Source organism: Pantherophis guttatus, chromosome 1 (genome assembly GCF_059756535.1).
Source record: "Pantherophis guttatus breed Tessera chromosome 1, ASM5975653v1, whole genome shotgun sequence".
Taxonomy (NCBI): Eukaryota; Metazoa; Chordata; class Lepidosauria; order Squamata; family Colubridae; genus Pantherophis; species Pantherophis guttatus.
This window is the reverse complement of record NC_142063.1, coordinates 109,118,949-109,135,897: the sequence shown is the minus strand read 5'-3', so window position 1 is coordinate 109,135,897 and position 16,949 is coordinate 109,118,949. Positions and strand designations below refer to the sequence as shown.

The 16,949-nt window shown below is 42.3% G+C and overlaps 1 protein-coding gene across 2 annotated transcripts in view; it reads left to right on the top strand.

The window, feature by feature from the left end:
- The first annotated feature begins 14,521 nt into the window (after nucleotides 1–14,521).
- CHKA (choline kinase alpha) overlaps nucleotides 14,522–16,949 on the top strand; it is a 41,677-nt gene continuing 39,249 nt past the window's right edge. For both annotated transcript variants that reach the window (XM_060687757.2, XM_034416771.3), the window contains exon 1: nucleotides 14,522–16,946. In XM_060687757.2, the coding sequence (XP_060543740.2) occupies nucleotides 16,585–16,946 (362 nt within the window). In that variant the 5' untranslated portion in view covers nucleotides 14,522–16,584. The remainder of the gene's footprint in view (nucleotides 16,947–16,949) is intronic.

Here is a 16,949-nt window from a genome sequence, read left to right as displayed (position 1 = left end):
GGGATGGCTCTGCACGAGTAGCCGGCAAGCGTGCATGCATGTGCTGCTCATTTGCATGAATGGCATGCATGTGTGTCCACCTCTCACGCAAATGGAGCACATGTGCACATGCCTCTCTGCTGCTCACGCAAGTGGGGATGCACTTGTGCATACATGCTCACTCGCCATTTCCGTGGCCTAGTTGCAAATAGCTCATGGCCCACTAGTGGGCTGCAGCCCAGAGGTTGGGGACCCCTGGTGTAGACATCTTTTTTTTTTCATTACAAGAGTATGAATAATGGATCTCAAGATTCAAATAAAAAAATGAAAACCTACTTTCAGTTTTTAAATTTCCACTTTGGCATATTATTGCCAAGGATCAAGATATACAGTATTCTAAACAGCATCTTTCATATGTATACATTGTACATTAGGGATTCTTTTTTCCTCCATCCCCCATTTTCTATCTGGAGTATAATATCAATTGAATGAGTACTACAACTCTCTGTTCCTCCCATCAGTTACAACTCACTTTAAGAAACTATGCATTAAGTAGTTGAGAGGAATATAGAAATACGATCTACATAAGATTAGTTTGATGCTTTCCTTTTTGTGGAATTTTTATATATCACCAATTTCTCTTTAATATATTGAGAATATATTGAATAAAAAACCTGAATTGAAACAATAATTTTGCTAACTCCTTGGCTTGGTCTCTTTTATAAAGGTTACTCTTATGCAAGGCTACTTGGATAGAAGCCCTACTAGTGACTTCTGCAGTAATCCAATCATTGTTGTGCTGAAAAGGCAGTTTTTGTACTGACAATAGATCTTATGTCATTTGAGTGATGCCTGAATTATATTATAAAAATGCTAGGGTATTAGTAGGGAACTATTATTGGAAACATTTCAGAAAAGAATATAAGTACTTCAAGGTAGAGTCCTTGGTTCTCTCAAAGATGTTGCATACCCTGTTTCTCCCAAAATAAGACATCCCCTGATAATAAGCCCAATCGGGCTTTTGAGCACATGGCAATAAGGCCAAGCACTTATTTCAGGGTTCAGAAAAATATAAGACAGAGTCTTATTTTCGGGGAAACACAGTAGTATGTTGTATAGTATATAGCAGGTTGTATATCTAAACAGCCTCTTACAACAAAATGGATGCCCACACAAATTTATCAAAAATTTCCTGACCACTCTACCCACTACAGCATAACCAACACAAGCTATGAAAAGAATATCACTGCCATACATCAAAAATCTCAGAAAAAAACCAACAGAGCATTACAACCACATGGCATCACCATAGCACATAAACCTACTAAAGGCCCGCAAAACTTCATAAAAGTCCCAGTAGCCAAAGAATTAAAAACAGGAGTCATCAATGGCATACAACTGTTACAGCCACTATATAGGACAGACAGGCAAAAGACTAGCAGATCCATGAAAATCAACCGGCAGTCAGAAGTCACAATGAAACTCTGTCATCTCACAACATCTGGATAGACTCAATTATAGTTTCAACTGGGAAACTGAGAGCATCCAAACTAAATCCAAAAATGCTAGGGAATACCTGAAAGCTAGGCATTCAGATAAATCAGCCATCAATAGATAAATAGAGATTAACCACATTTACACACCATCCAGAAGTGATAATGGGAAAAAAATGAAGGAAACAAAAAGACCAGAATACTCTAGTGTTTGCTCCAGGAGCCTATATTAGATAAACAGGGATTAACATCAGACGAACAAGCAGAAAACAATACCCTAATCAAGGAACTATCAAGAAGAAAATTGCACACTCACCAATACTGGCAGGGCAAATTACTGTATGTAAATAGGGAGAAAAACGGCCTATTCACAAACACTCACTAGCACTGCTGATGTTACCTAGTTAAGGAAACATCATAGCAAGCAAATAACAGAGGGCAAGCTCAGAGAGCACCAAGGACTGCGCATTATAGAAAACTATAAGATCTGTCTCCTTTTTCCAAAGAAAGGCCAGGCCTCAGTGAATTACAATAATATAGGTAATGGCAGCCATTGATTAACAAAGCACATTTCAGTCGTTTTACTGGATAGGGAGAGCAGCAGCATGTGTTGCACATTCAGAAACAGGCAGGCATAGAAGAATAAATCAGCTCAGATTTGTTACATGAGAAATGTAAAGTCTATTTTAATGACAAAGGGCTTCAAATCTGCTATATAATAAAGGATCAGGAAAAAGCACTATAAATCATTATAGGTTTTAGAGGAATTATTAAATCATTTTGGGGGGAAAATGTATTCCATTTAGAAAGCTTTGATTCTGTTCTAATTGAGGAAAAGATAAAGGTCAGGTCTAGGTTTTGGTTGAGTACATTTCCACGTATTGTCTCCGACACCAGCTTTGATCCTCTTGACAAGCCAAGAGCCAAGATAAAAAATGTCAGTGAGAAGTAGAGCAAATGAATGTCAGTCTTAATTATTTACATTACAGTGACATCTAATGAACTTACTTTTGTTCTCATGTCCAGCAGTTGTTTTATTCAAGTCCTAATCAATAGGTTTTTTAAAAAAATATTTTTATTTATGTTTGTGTTCCCTGGATTTGGATTCTTTTATGCTATTCTTTTAGATACTGGTCTTACAACACCCTGATATTTATTGCAAGCTGTCTTGCCATTTTATATGGGGGCTTTTGAAAGATACAAATGCTTAAGCAAATCAAACACAAAGTCTGGATCGGACAATAGTATGTGTGTCTCTTTCAGAACAACCCCAGTGTAAAATATCTTAATCCCTATAACCAAATATTGCAGGCCATCAAACAAGACGGAAATTAGGGGGGGTATCCAATCGAGCAGCTGTGGGGTTGGTATATTATGCTGGCATATCCAGATATATATTCCCTCAACACTGTCAAACTATTCATTAAGGTTGCATTACTATTACTATTAGTCTTCTCATCATTCCTATCACCCATCTCCTCCCACATATGACCGTATGACTGTAACTTTGTAGCTTGTATCCTTACGATTTATATTAATATTGTTTTCTGATTGCTTATTTGTACCCTATGACTAACATTAAGTGTTGTACCTTATGATTCTTGACGAATGTGTCTTGTCTTTTTATGTACACTGAGAACGTATGCACCAAAGACAAATTCCTTGTGTGTCCAATCACACTTGGCCAATAAAGAATTCTATTCTATTCTATTCTATTCTATTCTATTCTATTCTATTCTATTCTATTCTATTCTATTCTATTCACAATGTTTCACTGATGCAAGAATTCTGAATAGTAAAGTTAGATAGGTATAACTGAGATACGTTGTAGCAAAATTTCTCTGCCAGGTGACAACACTAATCAACATGGCAGTCTGAAAAGCTAATCAGAGTTGCAGCTGCTTAGTGGTTGAATGTGAGGGACTGGGAAGCCACAAGCATGTTTTCCAATAAGAAAAACGTATTGGAAGAAGACACTTCTGTTTCCGAATGCCAACAAAATAACATTGTATGTGTTGATGAAGTAACTTATAGTTGACTTGAAGGAGACTTTTATCTTTACTGTTTTTTATGTGGCAGGATCAAACAAGGGAGTGGTGTGTTAACTGTATAACAGTATGTCCAATCTCTACTAATAACATTGGAACACTCCTTGTATGTGAATGTGAATATTGGTCCAAAGCCATGAGTGCCAACATCATAGACAAATGCAATCTTTTTTCCATTGTGCTTCTTTGTTAATAAGAAAAAACAGTGGTCTGCGGCTTGCGGTTGTTGGGATCAAAAGCTTGCTGAATGGATGCCGTCTTGTATTTGGTTCACAATTTAAGAGCGTTCACTCGGGCAACTTTTTTTTAAAAAAAATAACACTTGAGTTCAGCCCAACATCTTATTTGCAAAATGTTAATTTCAGCTGGGAGGTAGAGAATTGCAAGGTTAAATAGCCCTGCTGTAGCCCTTCAGTTGTAAAGCAGACAAACCGTACACATTTTCCCATTCTCACCCACAGATAGCCATTCCATTTGCCAAGCCTAATTAAAAAGTATGGTTTGGCTTTACAAATTCACTTAAATCAGATTATCATGACTACAGCAAGAAATCAGCTCCTCTAATGCTAAATAAATGTATTTATTTATTTAAGGTCCTGCCCAACTTCAGACAAAATATAGGACAAAAAAAGATGCAATCATTTGCTCTATACCAGTGTTTCTCAAATTTAGCAACTTTAAGAAATATTTAATATTTTTGTTTTTAATATTTTTATTGTACATACTTGTGGTTTCATCTTTTGAGAACCAGCTTGGTCTAGCACAGTGATGATTAACCTTTTTGCCATCATGTGCCAGGAGCAGAGGAGTTCGCGCGCATATGTGCCCACATCCATAATTCTATGTGCACTGCCCCTTCGCAAGCACGTGTGACCCTCCCCGGCTCCCCCGCTCCTGGCATGCAATGGCACAGTAGGCCCATTTTTTGCTGTCCCCAGCCTCCAGAGCCTTTCTAGGAGTCTGGGGTGGGCGAAAACAGCCTTCCCCAACCCCCTGGAGGCCGTCTGGAGGCCAAAAACGGCCCGTTTGCCAACTTCCAGTCCCACCGGGCAGTGTGGGGAAGGCCGTTTTCGCCCTCCCCAGACTTCTAGAAAGACTCTGGAGGCTAGGGAGAGAGAAAAATGGGCCTTCCCCACTCCCACCCACCCCCGAGGTCCTCCGGAGGCAGGAGACAGCCTGTTTCCCTACTTCTGGTGGGCCCAGAAGACCCAAAAATCAGCTGGCCAGCACACACATGTGCTCCAGAGCTGAGCTTGCATGCCCAATATGGCTACGCGTGCCACCTGTGGCAAGTGTGCCATAGGTTTGCCATCACGGGTCTAGCGGTTAAGGCAACAGGCTAGAAGCTAGGAGGCAGAATTCTGCCTCAGGCATAAAAGCTGACTGGGGATCAGTCATTCTCTCTCAGCTATGACATCAGCTCAGGCAACAAACTAGTCAGTCAATTTCTTTTGCAACCAATGGATCAATATTCAATTGATTTTAAAAAAAAGACTTTCAACTTGCAAGAAAATGCTAGGAAAATGCTAGGGGGAAAAAGGGGGGGAATCAATCTCGTGGTTGTGCCCAGAACTGCCCAGGGTTGGTGAGGGTGGGCATGGCCGGGGTGGGCATGGCAAACTCGACGTCACTTGTTCAGGGGTGCCTGTGGTGGCCTGGGCAGGGCTGACGGGATCCATTGTCTCCAGCGGACAAAGGCGAGACCAAGGAGAGAGCCAACCCTTGTCCACCAGAGGAGCCTCACCATCCCTCTCAAGCCACACGGAGGACCCCCAGACAGCAGCGCAAGCTGTCCAGAGCCCTAGGCAGCAGAGGGCAAGCGCCCAGCCCGGCCCTCGAACTCCCAGGGAACCAGGACCTCACAGTCCAGCCCAGCCCTGCTTCCCCAAGAAGGTGTCCCGCTGCACTTACCTCCTCCTCAAGGCGGCTGCGGCTGTGCTCACTCTCCTTGGCCAGGTTGCTCATGGTGTGTGTGGGAGGGCAAAATGTGTAGGTCAGCGGGAGGCCCATTCTCACGCCATGTGAGGAGACCCAGCTTTATAACTAAAGCAGTGATAGGATGGGAAACCACCAGGAGAGGTCAGGAGAATGGCAAAAGGGTAACAGGGCTGCTGGTGGCCAAGTGCTAAGGCAGGACTTCCCTCAAACCCTCCCTCCCTCTCATTATAATCTTCCTATCTTCCTTCCTTCCTTCCTTCCTTCCTTCCTTCCTTCCTTCCTTCCTTCCTTCCTTCCTTCCTTCCCTTTTTCTCTTTTTTCCTTCCAGCTTCAGTTTCCTTTCTTTCTTTCTCCTTCTTTCCCTCTTTCCTTCTTTTTCCTTCCTTGCTCTCTTCCCATCTTCCCATCTTTTTCTTTGTCTTTCCTCTTTCCCTTTCTCCTTTCCTGTCCCTTCTTGGATGCTCAAATGCAAAAGGGGAAACATTTCTCGATGCCTTCTTGCCTTGTGATCAAATGCCTCTTTTGCTAGTAGTTTGTTTTGCTAGCATTCTGCCAGTAAAAACAGAGCACCGGAGGGGCACCTGCGACAGCCTCCTCCAGCACTCTGCCAGCCACCACCAGATTATAGATCAGCACCTGGTCGGCCTGGGCCAGGCCGAGGCACCACGAGCCAGGCCTTCACTGTTTCCAGGGTGGCCCCACAGGCCAGATCTATGCACCCCATGGGCCGGATCTGGCCTGCGGGCCTTGAGTTTGACATCCCGGCTTTAAATCAATAAATAGATAAACAAAATAAAATCAACTCCTCAGAATACCCCAGCCAGGCATCCAATTATGGGAGTTGGTGCACACATTGTAAAGTTGTTACGTTTGAGAAGCACTACTCTTGTTTAAAAATATAGACCAAAGTACATCCAATAAGAGATCTTGCAAACAAATAACAAATATAGTGGAAAAGGAAGCAATATTTTAAAAATAAACATAACGAAATGAATGCTATAATGGCCCAAAGGTCACAAACGTGTCTCTAACTAAACAATTCAAATGAAAAATGTTATTGAAAAGTAAAAGAACAGTGGAGGAAAGTTGTCAACTCCAGTCTGCTGTTGCTTGCCATTTTTGGGGAATGGGGAAGATCTACTTCATTCCCAATTCAAGCCAAACTCCCTTCACTGGTGCCAGCCTATATTTTTATGAGTCCTGAGATAGCATGTTTTCTTCTTTTTTTCCTGAAAACAGCACGCAAATATTTGTAAAAGCTCTCTCATCAGGCCCAAACTCAATGCTATCAAAAAGGTTGATTTCCTATCGATATCTATTTCCTAGTATCCCATCAAAAATATCCAACAAGAGGAGATGCCTGAGGGAAGAGGGGGGGTCTTCAAAATCGTTAAAATTTCTCTTCCCCATTTCACTTTATTTATGGGAAGTGGTAAAAGCAACTGAACATTAGCTCTTCTTTTGCTAAGACCTCCTATGCATTAGGAGAGAAATTAAGAGTAGCAGCTACATTTCCTATCTTGGGTTTAGATTCTGAACTGCCATGAAATGGTGAATGTGTATGTGCTTGCTATATACCCAGTCTATGAAACTGTCTGTATATTTATTTCTTTAATTAGATTTAGGTCCTGTCTGACTCCAAACTATTGTCAGTGTCAACAACCAGCAAGATAAAACCAATGCATAATATAGTAAAAAAAGTGAACAAGGTAATGACATAGAAGATAGCAGAACAGATACATTACAGGTAGCAAAGAGAAAATATTAGCTGAGTTAACATAACTAAGCTTCAATGTTGCTTCATAAACCCAAAGTGTGATTTGTAAACTTTATCCCAAGGGTTTCATGAATTCAGCTGTGCTGTGTTCGGTTAACCATAAATAAAGAAATCATGACTTAGCATAAAGTGTGATACTAACACTGGCAGTTTTTAAAAAGAGGTAGGACGATTTGTCTGAAATGATATAGAGCAATGTTCACCAAGTGCCAAAACGGGAGTGCGGCGCGCACATGCGCGGGGGAGCACCAGAAACCGGAAGAGCAGCTGGTCATCTGGTCTTCTGGTTTCTGCCATGCATGCACACGCAAAGCCCAGCTGGCCTGCTCAGCATGTGTGCCAGGGAGCTGCTCTTCCGGTTTCTGGTGCTCCTGCACACGCGAAGACCAGCTGGCTGGCGAGCATGTGCACGCCGGAACCTGGAAGAGCAATGGGCGATGGCTGGCATGCCCGGAGAGATGGCTCTGTGTGCCACTTCCAGCACGTGTGCCATAGGTTCGCCATCACAAATATAGGGTTTCCTGCTTGATCAAGGGTTGGACTAGAAGACCTCTAAGGTCCCTTCCAACTCTGTTATTCTGTTACCTCATTTGATCATTTAGGGCACTTTTGTTTACCCTGATTAAAAGTGGGTTTCTAGAACAATAGATTGGATTAAACCTCAAACCTTTAGCAGACAAAAGTTTGCATTCTAAGCCTTAAAGTAGTCATATTTTTATAGTTTTAAATATGTGCAATGACAAGTAATTGGTAATATTGAAGACAGAGTTGATTTGTGAGCAGGATTTCCTTTGATTTTTATGCATGTTGACAATAACTACTAGTGAAGATTCCAACTTGAACTGGGATTTTAATTTTTTTTCATGTCAAGGCATCCATACGGAAAATGCATATGTAGCTGTAGGAATCCTCCATGTACAATTTGCCAATGGAAGAACAATTGACCTTATTATGAATGAGGGAATTATGCAGGTCATGGAAGGAATTTGGACACACAGAGCCACCAAAAAAAAAAAAAGTGTGTGTGTGTGTGATACATAGAAAATTCTCTTTGCCCTATTATCATTCTTGGCCACTCCTGGGACCTTGCAGGAGAACATCTTGGCCTGCCAAGGTACTGTCTCCATCAGCCAGAAAACCCACAGTGGCAAAGATCTCCTTCCACGCAGGCTGAGTTACTTCTTATGTAACTAGAGGCAGAGACAGTGTATCCAGGGAACGTAGTTTTCTGGAACTGACGACATCAGTGCCTTTTATCTCATGTCTCTCTGTACCTGGGACAGGTGTAGCCCTTTGCTCCTTGTACCTGTATCAGTAAACAAGGGAGCCATCTGTTCTTAAAAAAAAAAAAAAAAAGCAACATCCTACAGAGCTGTTATTTCAGATACATATGATCCCAACTAGGAGATGGGTTAAAAGCCAATATTTTAAAAATTAATTTAAAAAGGTACACTATGTTACCGCCTAGACTAGAGTCTGCAGAATACACTTCTAGATAGGCAACAGGGCATATCTACAAAGGCTATGGCTTAGTTTTGAAATTATTTCAGAGAATTACCTTAGATCGGGGTGTCAAACTCGTGTCATCATGGCGTCGTCACGTGATGTATTGGGACTTTTTCCCTTCGCTAAACTAGGCAGGGGCGGAACCAGCACATGACGCATCTGGCCCGCGGGCCACGAGTTTGACACCTCTGCCTTAGATGTTACTGGAACGTAACACTGCTCTGCTTTTTCATTAAAGCAACCAGATTTTATTTAAGAACTTGAAAAAGAAAGATGCTGCTCATGTAAGAAATCCACTCATTTAAGTTAACACACTATTCCTAAAGTAGCAGCAACTGTTTTCCAGGCCCATTTGGAAGCCTGGCGAAAAAAAAGTAAAGTCTGCAGAGATATGCTGTGTGCAAAGACCAAAGCAGTTTGACCAAATCATTTTTCAAAGCGTGAACAGCCTTAATGTGTTTATAAGTCATGGGAACAATCAGGAGCAATAAGAGGCAAGACACATGCAAGAAACAGCAGCTGCGGATGACCCTTCTTTTCAGATTTTTTTGGGACATTTCAATTGGTTTATTTCTTCTCTTTTTGGATGTCAGAAGGAAGGATAAAAGAAAGTGAGAGTTAAGCAGGAAGGCACAAATAGCCATTTGACAAATTACAGGGAGCTAAATGTTTAGTTCCGTGATGGCGAACCTATGGCACACATGCCAGAGGTGGCACGCAGCGCCCTCTCTGTGGCCACGCAAGTCGTCGCCCCAGCTCAGCTCTGCCATGCATGTGCACGTGCCTCCCACCAGCCAGCGGGTCTCTGCCATGCATGCGTGGAGGGGTGCATATGCAGGCATGGGTGCATGCAGGGGGCCACACTCACATGCACAGCGCATGCAGTGGCATACAAATGCACTGGGGATGGGGTGCATGCACAGGGGCCGTGCGTGCATTGCATTTGGGGGGTTCGGGTGCACGTGCATGCATGCATACACTTTGGGTACTCGGTCCGGAAAGGGTTAGCTATCACTGGCTTAGTTCATTTTACTTGTGCTTACCCAATTAGATAAATTACTATTTTTTCCTCCCACTTCCAGCAGGGCTCACTTCCTTCTCTAAAAAGGTTGCCTGCATTCTCTCCTTTAACCTTACAGGTAAGTGAGATGGAGACTTAGCTCTTTTCATCTCATTAGGGCCGGCCAACCCAGCCTCTCCCATTCCTGAGCAGGGTCCAGAAGTACACTAGGTGAACCAAATTAAAATTAGAAAACTGAGTTGAAGAGACGAAGCAGGAACTCTTATTCTGCTAAAAGTATATTTAATATTACTTCAACTCAAATATACATATTCTTCATAAATAGCATTATTTTTTAACAACCATATTGTATGGTAATAACATGCATAACTTGGAAATATTTTGCTCACCAATAATAAAAATGTATAGCTATCTTATCATTTGTTTCAAAGATCCGCAAAGGGTCTATTCTGAACATGAATTCATTCAGAGCATTTTTACCTGGGAGAGTATGACATAAAATAACTTGAATAAAAATTGGGATTTATGCAGCCCTCAAAACAATTTTTATGACTGAGATATTATCTCTTTCAAGATATACCGGTATTTTCTGGTAAAATAATTAATGAGGTTGTCATAGCAAGTCTTATTGTGCTACAGTTCTGTCAGACAGTGGATGATGATGATCAGGATTTGCCAAATAATAGAATGGATATTCCCAGTATTCTATTTGTAAATGATTTGCTTTTTATTCCATATTACATGTTCACAATTGAAGTAGTCTATAAAACTAGAACACAAAATTGATAAATAATTGACATGGCTTCTTCAGGATGGGGTTTGAGTATAAATCAATGTAACAGTAATTGTAAACATGCAAAGGAACTGGAAATGAACATTCCAAAGTACAAACTTCAGCTTCTTTATACAAAGTACATAGGAAACAAGTTTTTTAAAATAAAGGAAGATTAATATGCTAAGGGTTGAAAGCTAGCTGTTTCCAATGAAACGAAAATGAGCACATTTTCTCAGAGAGATTTCCTGAGCACAGTGCTAATTTCACTTCCAGTGCTAACAATAGTCCTTACTACTGTGCATAAAGGCACAGATGGACAAGGTATTGCTTTGAAACTATTGTTTGCAAGCTCTTCCTGATTTCCAAAACATCTTCCTTTTGCTCAGAAATAAAGTGAGAACTGGAAGCATATTTATTAATCCTCTTCAGAACCCTCAGAAGTTGATTTGTAAAACTTTTTAATTAAAAAAAAGAAGAAGAAGTTGCCTCAGTGGGCAGAAGACCACCAACCTGATTAGATGGAAGACTATCAGAGATTATGAAGTTAAAAGATGGACTGGGAAGTCCAGAAAATATGCTGGAAGAAGACAATGACAAATTACTTCCATACTGCCACCCAAAAAATCTACTTGAATATGCTAGGATCAGGAGTGGGTTCTAAATTTTTTGCCTACCGGTTCTGTGGGCGTGGCTTATTTTGTGGGCATGGCTTGGAGGTCATGTAACTGGGTGGGCGTGGCTAGCTGGTCATGTGACCGGGTGGCCATGGCTATGTGTATAGGGACTATTCAGAGGGCTGAAAAAAGTCATTTCTGATAGGTCCTCGCACTTTTGACTGATCCTCACACTTATGACCATCCTCACATTTATGCCTGTGCAGCATTCTTAACAACCGTGTCACTCATTTCACAACTGCTTTTCTTCACCATGGTGACAAGATAGGGCAAAAACGTAAAATGTGAGGACAGTCGTAAGTTCGAGGACTGGTCAAAAGTGCGAGGACCAGTCAGAAATAACTTTTTCAGCCCTCTGTCCATATGCATAATGCATAAATGGATACAGCAATAGAGAGGGATGAAGGAAGGGAAGGGAAATTAGAGTAGGAGGGAGGGTAAGAGAGGGAGGAAGAGAGGAGGAGAAGGAGAAAGGAAGAGGAAGCAGGGAGAAGAAGAAGAGGGGGAGGAAGAGAAAGTAAGAAGGAAAGAAAAGAGAGAGGTGGAGGGTTTGAGGAGAAAGATTGCTGTACAATAAAAAAGATGAAAGGGAAGAAAGCCAACCCCAAACAAATATAAAGATATTAAAATAAAGAATGAATTGTTAAACTTCAAAGAATAAAAGAGAACAAATATGAATAAATAACAATAATTAGAAACATACATACAAACATACAATGTATTTTCTTTGAACAGAGTATTTGGCCGGTTCACAAATTTAAAGTGTTTAGTCATTTCAATTAAATTTACAATTTCTATATTTCCTTTTTGCCATATTTATTCCTCATCTATTTTTGTAAAAAACCAATATTACCCTTCATCCTCATCTCTAATCTTAATCAAATTCAATTTTTCCCTTCTATTCTATATTATACCCCTTCCCATTGTCATCTATTTTTATATCCATCCTCACATTGGTTAATTATGTAATATTACAGTTGTTTAATACAAATTCAACATTTTAATATAAATCAATTAGTTATATAACTATCTTTTTTATATATTAATCAATATGAACATGAATATTCCAATTATTTCCATGCAATCCAATTTCTTACGAATCAATTTGTTATGGAATGATGAGACCAAACAACATTCCTGGTCACCCAGAGACAGTTTATTGCGCAATTTCAGAATCAGATTTGTATCTGATATACAATTAATAGTATCTCAATTATTACAATTCCCTAGTTAAATAGAGCTTTTTTTCTTTTGTGTTTTAAAATCTTGAACTCTCCTCTTTTGCCCTAAATTTCCCATTGTTTGCAGTTTTGCACCTACCTTTTTTGGTGAGGAAAAAGAAATCTCTCTCTGCCTCATTTTGTCACGTTGCAGCAAAGACCCTGCTTTACTTTCAATTTCGTTTTTTCAGCATAGCTAGGGGGAAAAAAATCTGCTCCAGCAATCTGCAGCTAGCAACAGAACAGAGCCCTGAGCAAAACAGCTGAGAGCAAATCAGCTGAGAGTCGGGAGGCTGATCTAATCAACTTGTGGTAATTAACCTATGCTGAAGCTGAAAGGGGCTGTTTTTTCTATTTTTGCAGGCACTGGTCTAGTCATTTGTTTTAACACTGATCAGCTGTAGGGCAGCCATTTGAAGCCCCGCGCAAGAGTTTAAACAGTTTTTTTTCCTCTAGCCATCAGCTGGGACTCAGGAGGCAGCATAGATTGGGAATGGGCGGGGTAAGCGAACAGCGAGCGGGCCGGAACCAGTTCTGGGGCGTGGCCAGCCAATCTTATTACCGGTTCTCCGAACTATTAAATTTTTTTACTACCGGTTCTTGAGAACCAGTGCAAACCGGGAGCAACCGACCACTGGCTAGGATGGAGGACCAATTGGTCTTTGAATTACTGTATTTCTGTTTTGCAGGTTCAGACTCACTCACTCAACACATTTATCCACCGTCTTGAATCTAATCCTCCCTCCCTAGATAATACCGAATGATGGAGTTTGGCTGCAATTTCTGTTATCTTTAAGCAATAATCACATAAGCTTTCATATATCAATCCATGTATTTTCCACTTTAGTACTATTCAACTGTTTTGCATTGGGTATCTTTAAAATTGTGGAACCAGTTTTGCAACTTTTTTTATGTGTGGGGAACGAACTGTAGATAGGAAATGTGTGCTGCTGTTTAATGTTTTTTAAACTAATTTTTAATGCTTGCATATGTAGCTAAGTAATTATGGATATAAGCATATTTACTGGACTTTTTAAAGGGAATTCAAAGCACCTCAAATTTTCCCATAGTTACAATACTATATTTTGTGGTTTCTCTCCCACAACTAATCATAATTCACACATGATCTTTAATTTTTCTCACAACTGCTAGACTATGCATTGGTGCATTGTCATTCATCCTAGAATAGAATAGAATAGAATAGAATAGAATAGAATAGAATAGAATAGAATTCTTTATTGGCCAAGTGTGATTGGACACACAAGGAATTTGTCTTTGGTGCATATGCTCTCAGTGTACATAAAAATAAAATATACATTCATCAAGAATCATAAGGTAAAACACTTAATGATAGTCATAGGACACAAATAAGCAATCTAATCATACCAGGAAACAATCAATATAAATCATAAGGATACAGCCATACAGTCATAAGTGAAAGGAGATAGGTGGTGGGAACGATGAGAAGATTAATAGTAAAGCAGACTTAATGAATAGTTTGACAGTGTTGAGGGAATTATTTGTTTAGCAGAGTGATGGCGTTCGGGAAAAAACTGTTCTTGTGTCTAGTTGTTCTGGTGTGCAGTGCTCTATAGCGTCGTTTTGAGGGTAGGAGTTGAAACAATTGATGTCCAGGATGCGAGGGATCTGTAAATATTTTCACAGCCCTCTTTTTGACTAGTGTAGTATACAGGTCCTCAATGGAAGGCAGGTTGGTAGCAATTGTTTTTTCTGCAGTTCTAATTATCCTCTGAAGTCTGTGTCTGTCTTGTTGGATTGCAGAACCAAACCAGATAGTTATAGAGGAGGTTATGACAGACTCAATAATTCCACTGTAGAACTGTATCAGCAGCCCAATTCTAACTTTCCCATAGTTACAATACTATATTGTGGTTTCTCTCCCACAATAAATCATAATTCACACATGATCTTTAATTTTTCTCACAACTGCTAGACTATGCATTTGTGCATTGTCATTCATCCCATTACAGAATATTGTATAACCTGCTCTGCAACTTTAAAGCATGGAATAAACAAGATGTAAATGAACAAATAAGGCATTAGAAGCAAAAAATAGAAGCGGCATTGTATTTGTTTTCTATTTATTCCAATTAATTTGGGGTAATGTCTGGATGAAATCAAGGAAACTTCAGTTTGTTTCCTTAGATGACATCAAATATAACTCACAATTTAGCCTTAACTGGAGTGCAGAAGTGACACAATTCAAGATACAAAGATTATTTTGGAAATTATGTCTTTGATGATTGTTCCTTATGTAACGGGAACTAGTATTGGGAAATACGCCTTTCTTACTCTCTTGGAAAAATGAGACATAGTTATCATATGATTATGAGGTGAATCACCCACATCTACAAATTGCTCGATACTGAAGACAAAAAAAAAGTGGCATTTGTGGGATAGGTTTCCAATACTGAATCTTTCCCAACTTATGGTAACTGATGCCTTAAACATGCCCTAAAAACATCTTCTCCCATATTCCCACTTGATGTTGTTCATCTCATCCCCTATCCACGAGCAAGACGGTCTTAAAACAACTTCGTTGTTATCAATCTTTTCTTCCTTAATCTGACAAGGGCAATCTCAAGAGGCATAAAACCTGTCAGCTTTCCTCATCAGTCAACCTGGAGAAAAGTCAAGCCGTTGCCCATGATTAGGGACACCGGCAATGCAGGTTGGACAAGGGGCAGTCAATTTCAAGCAGGAATTCTTTCCTGCCCACTCGAAGATGGGCGCACAGGACTTAAAATCCCGACGGTTGTGCATGCCTCCCTTTTGCTCCACAGAAAAAGCACAAAGAACGGAGCGCAAGTAAAACCTACAGCAAAGTACAAACATAACTGCTGTTACTTCAACCCCACGCTGCTACGGGGTGGTTTTCTCTCTCTCTCTCTCTCTCTTTGCTCCTTTCCCGCACTGAAATAGGCTCAATTTATTTCCAGTCCACGAGTTGTAACTTTCCGCTTTTTTAAATCGCAAGAGGGTGGCAACCGCCTTGCTTCTCCTCCCCCTTCCTTCTCTGGAGCAGAGCACGCCGTGTACTGTACTTCAACCCGGTGTCCTTGGCCTGATGATGCGGACTGCACTTGGCTTCAGAGCAGAGGCGATACCGGCCGTCGCCTTGAAAGGAAGGAGACGTTGTTTCACCCCCACCTCCCTCCCCCCACCGCCCCAGACAAGCCCTGCAGAGTCCAGTGCGGCAAATTCCACCTTCTTGCAGAGGGAAGGAGGGAACAAAGGCGGCGGCCTTTTGGGCTTTTCCCGCGCGGGCTTCCCAGCCTCGGTCGGTTTCCACCGCATAGCACCAGTTTCTGCCCGGGCGACTTCTTCCTTGCCCCTGTCCCCGCCCTCGCTTCGCACCCTCTCCGGTTAGCTTTCGACCCCCTTTGCCCTCCCCGCAATCTACAGCACTCCACGCGCCTGCAAGGGAAAAAAAAGAAAAGAGGTTGAAAGAATGAAATGGAAAAGAAAATGGAGTCAACCTTAAAAACGTGAAGCGAGCGGGGTGGTTGGGGGTGTGTTGTGGAGGATTCACACAAACGGTGGAGCGGGTGAGGGGAGTGATGGAGTTTGGGAGACGCCGATGAAAGATGGAGGAGTAGCCTGAGCTACTACGGGGGCGAGGGACGAGAAGCGGGCAGGCGGAATGCGAAGTCGCTGAGGCGCCGCTTGTGGCGCAGGCGGAATAGAAAAAATACCCACATCACTTCGCCTCCGCCTCCCCCCCCCTCCTCTCCCCGCTACATTCTCTACGTTTGTGTCTTTGGGATACGCGTAAGCCTTTAGACCCCCTCGGATAACCAGAGCAACGAGGAAGGCAGCCAATGGTCTTTCCGCGCCGCTTCTTCCCTCTGGACCAATCAGGGAGCGTCGCGACCGCAACCTTGCGGTTGGATCGGGCCTGCAGCCAATCAACACAGACAAAGAGGCCGGGAGGGCGGGGGGGGCTGCTTTTTAGATGAGGTGATCTCGTGCACCGGCGTCCTCGTGCGGAGCGCCTATAAGTACTAGGTGGAGGCGGTCGCGCGCGCTGTAGACCTTTCTGCGGGGGATTCCGGCTGGAACGGTCGGCGTGTTTTGGGTGTGCGCGAGCCTCCGGTCTTTTCTCTTTTGCTCTCCTATCCGTGCGGTCGTCATGAAGACCAAGTTCTGTAACGGCGGCGAGGCCGATCCTTCTTCCCCTCTGGGTTTCCTGCTGGGATGCGCCCCGGGCCCGGTGTTACCCCCCGCCCTCACTCAATCGCCCTCCTCGCCCCCGTCTTCCAACGCCGATGCCGAAGCGAAGGAGCTGGGGCTCCGGGGCCAGGGCCACCAACAGCAGCAGCAGCAGCAGCAGCAGCAGCCGCCTCTCGTTCTGCCGCCCACCCCTCCATCCCCGCCGGCGGAGGAGCAGCCCGATCCCCGCACCCGGCGCAAGGCGTATCTGTGGTGCCGGGAGTTCTTGCGGGGGGCGTGGCGGGGGCTGCGGGAGGACCAGCTGCGCATCACGCCCATCAGGTT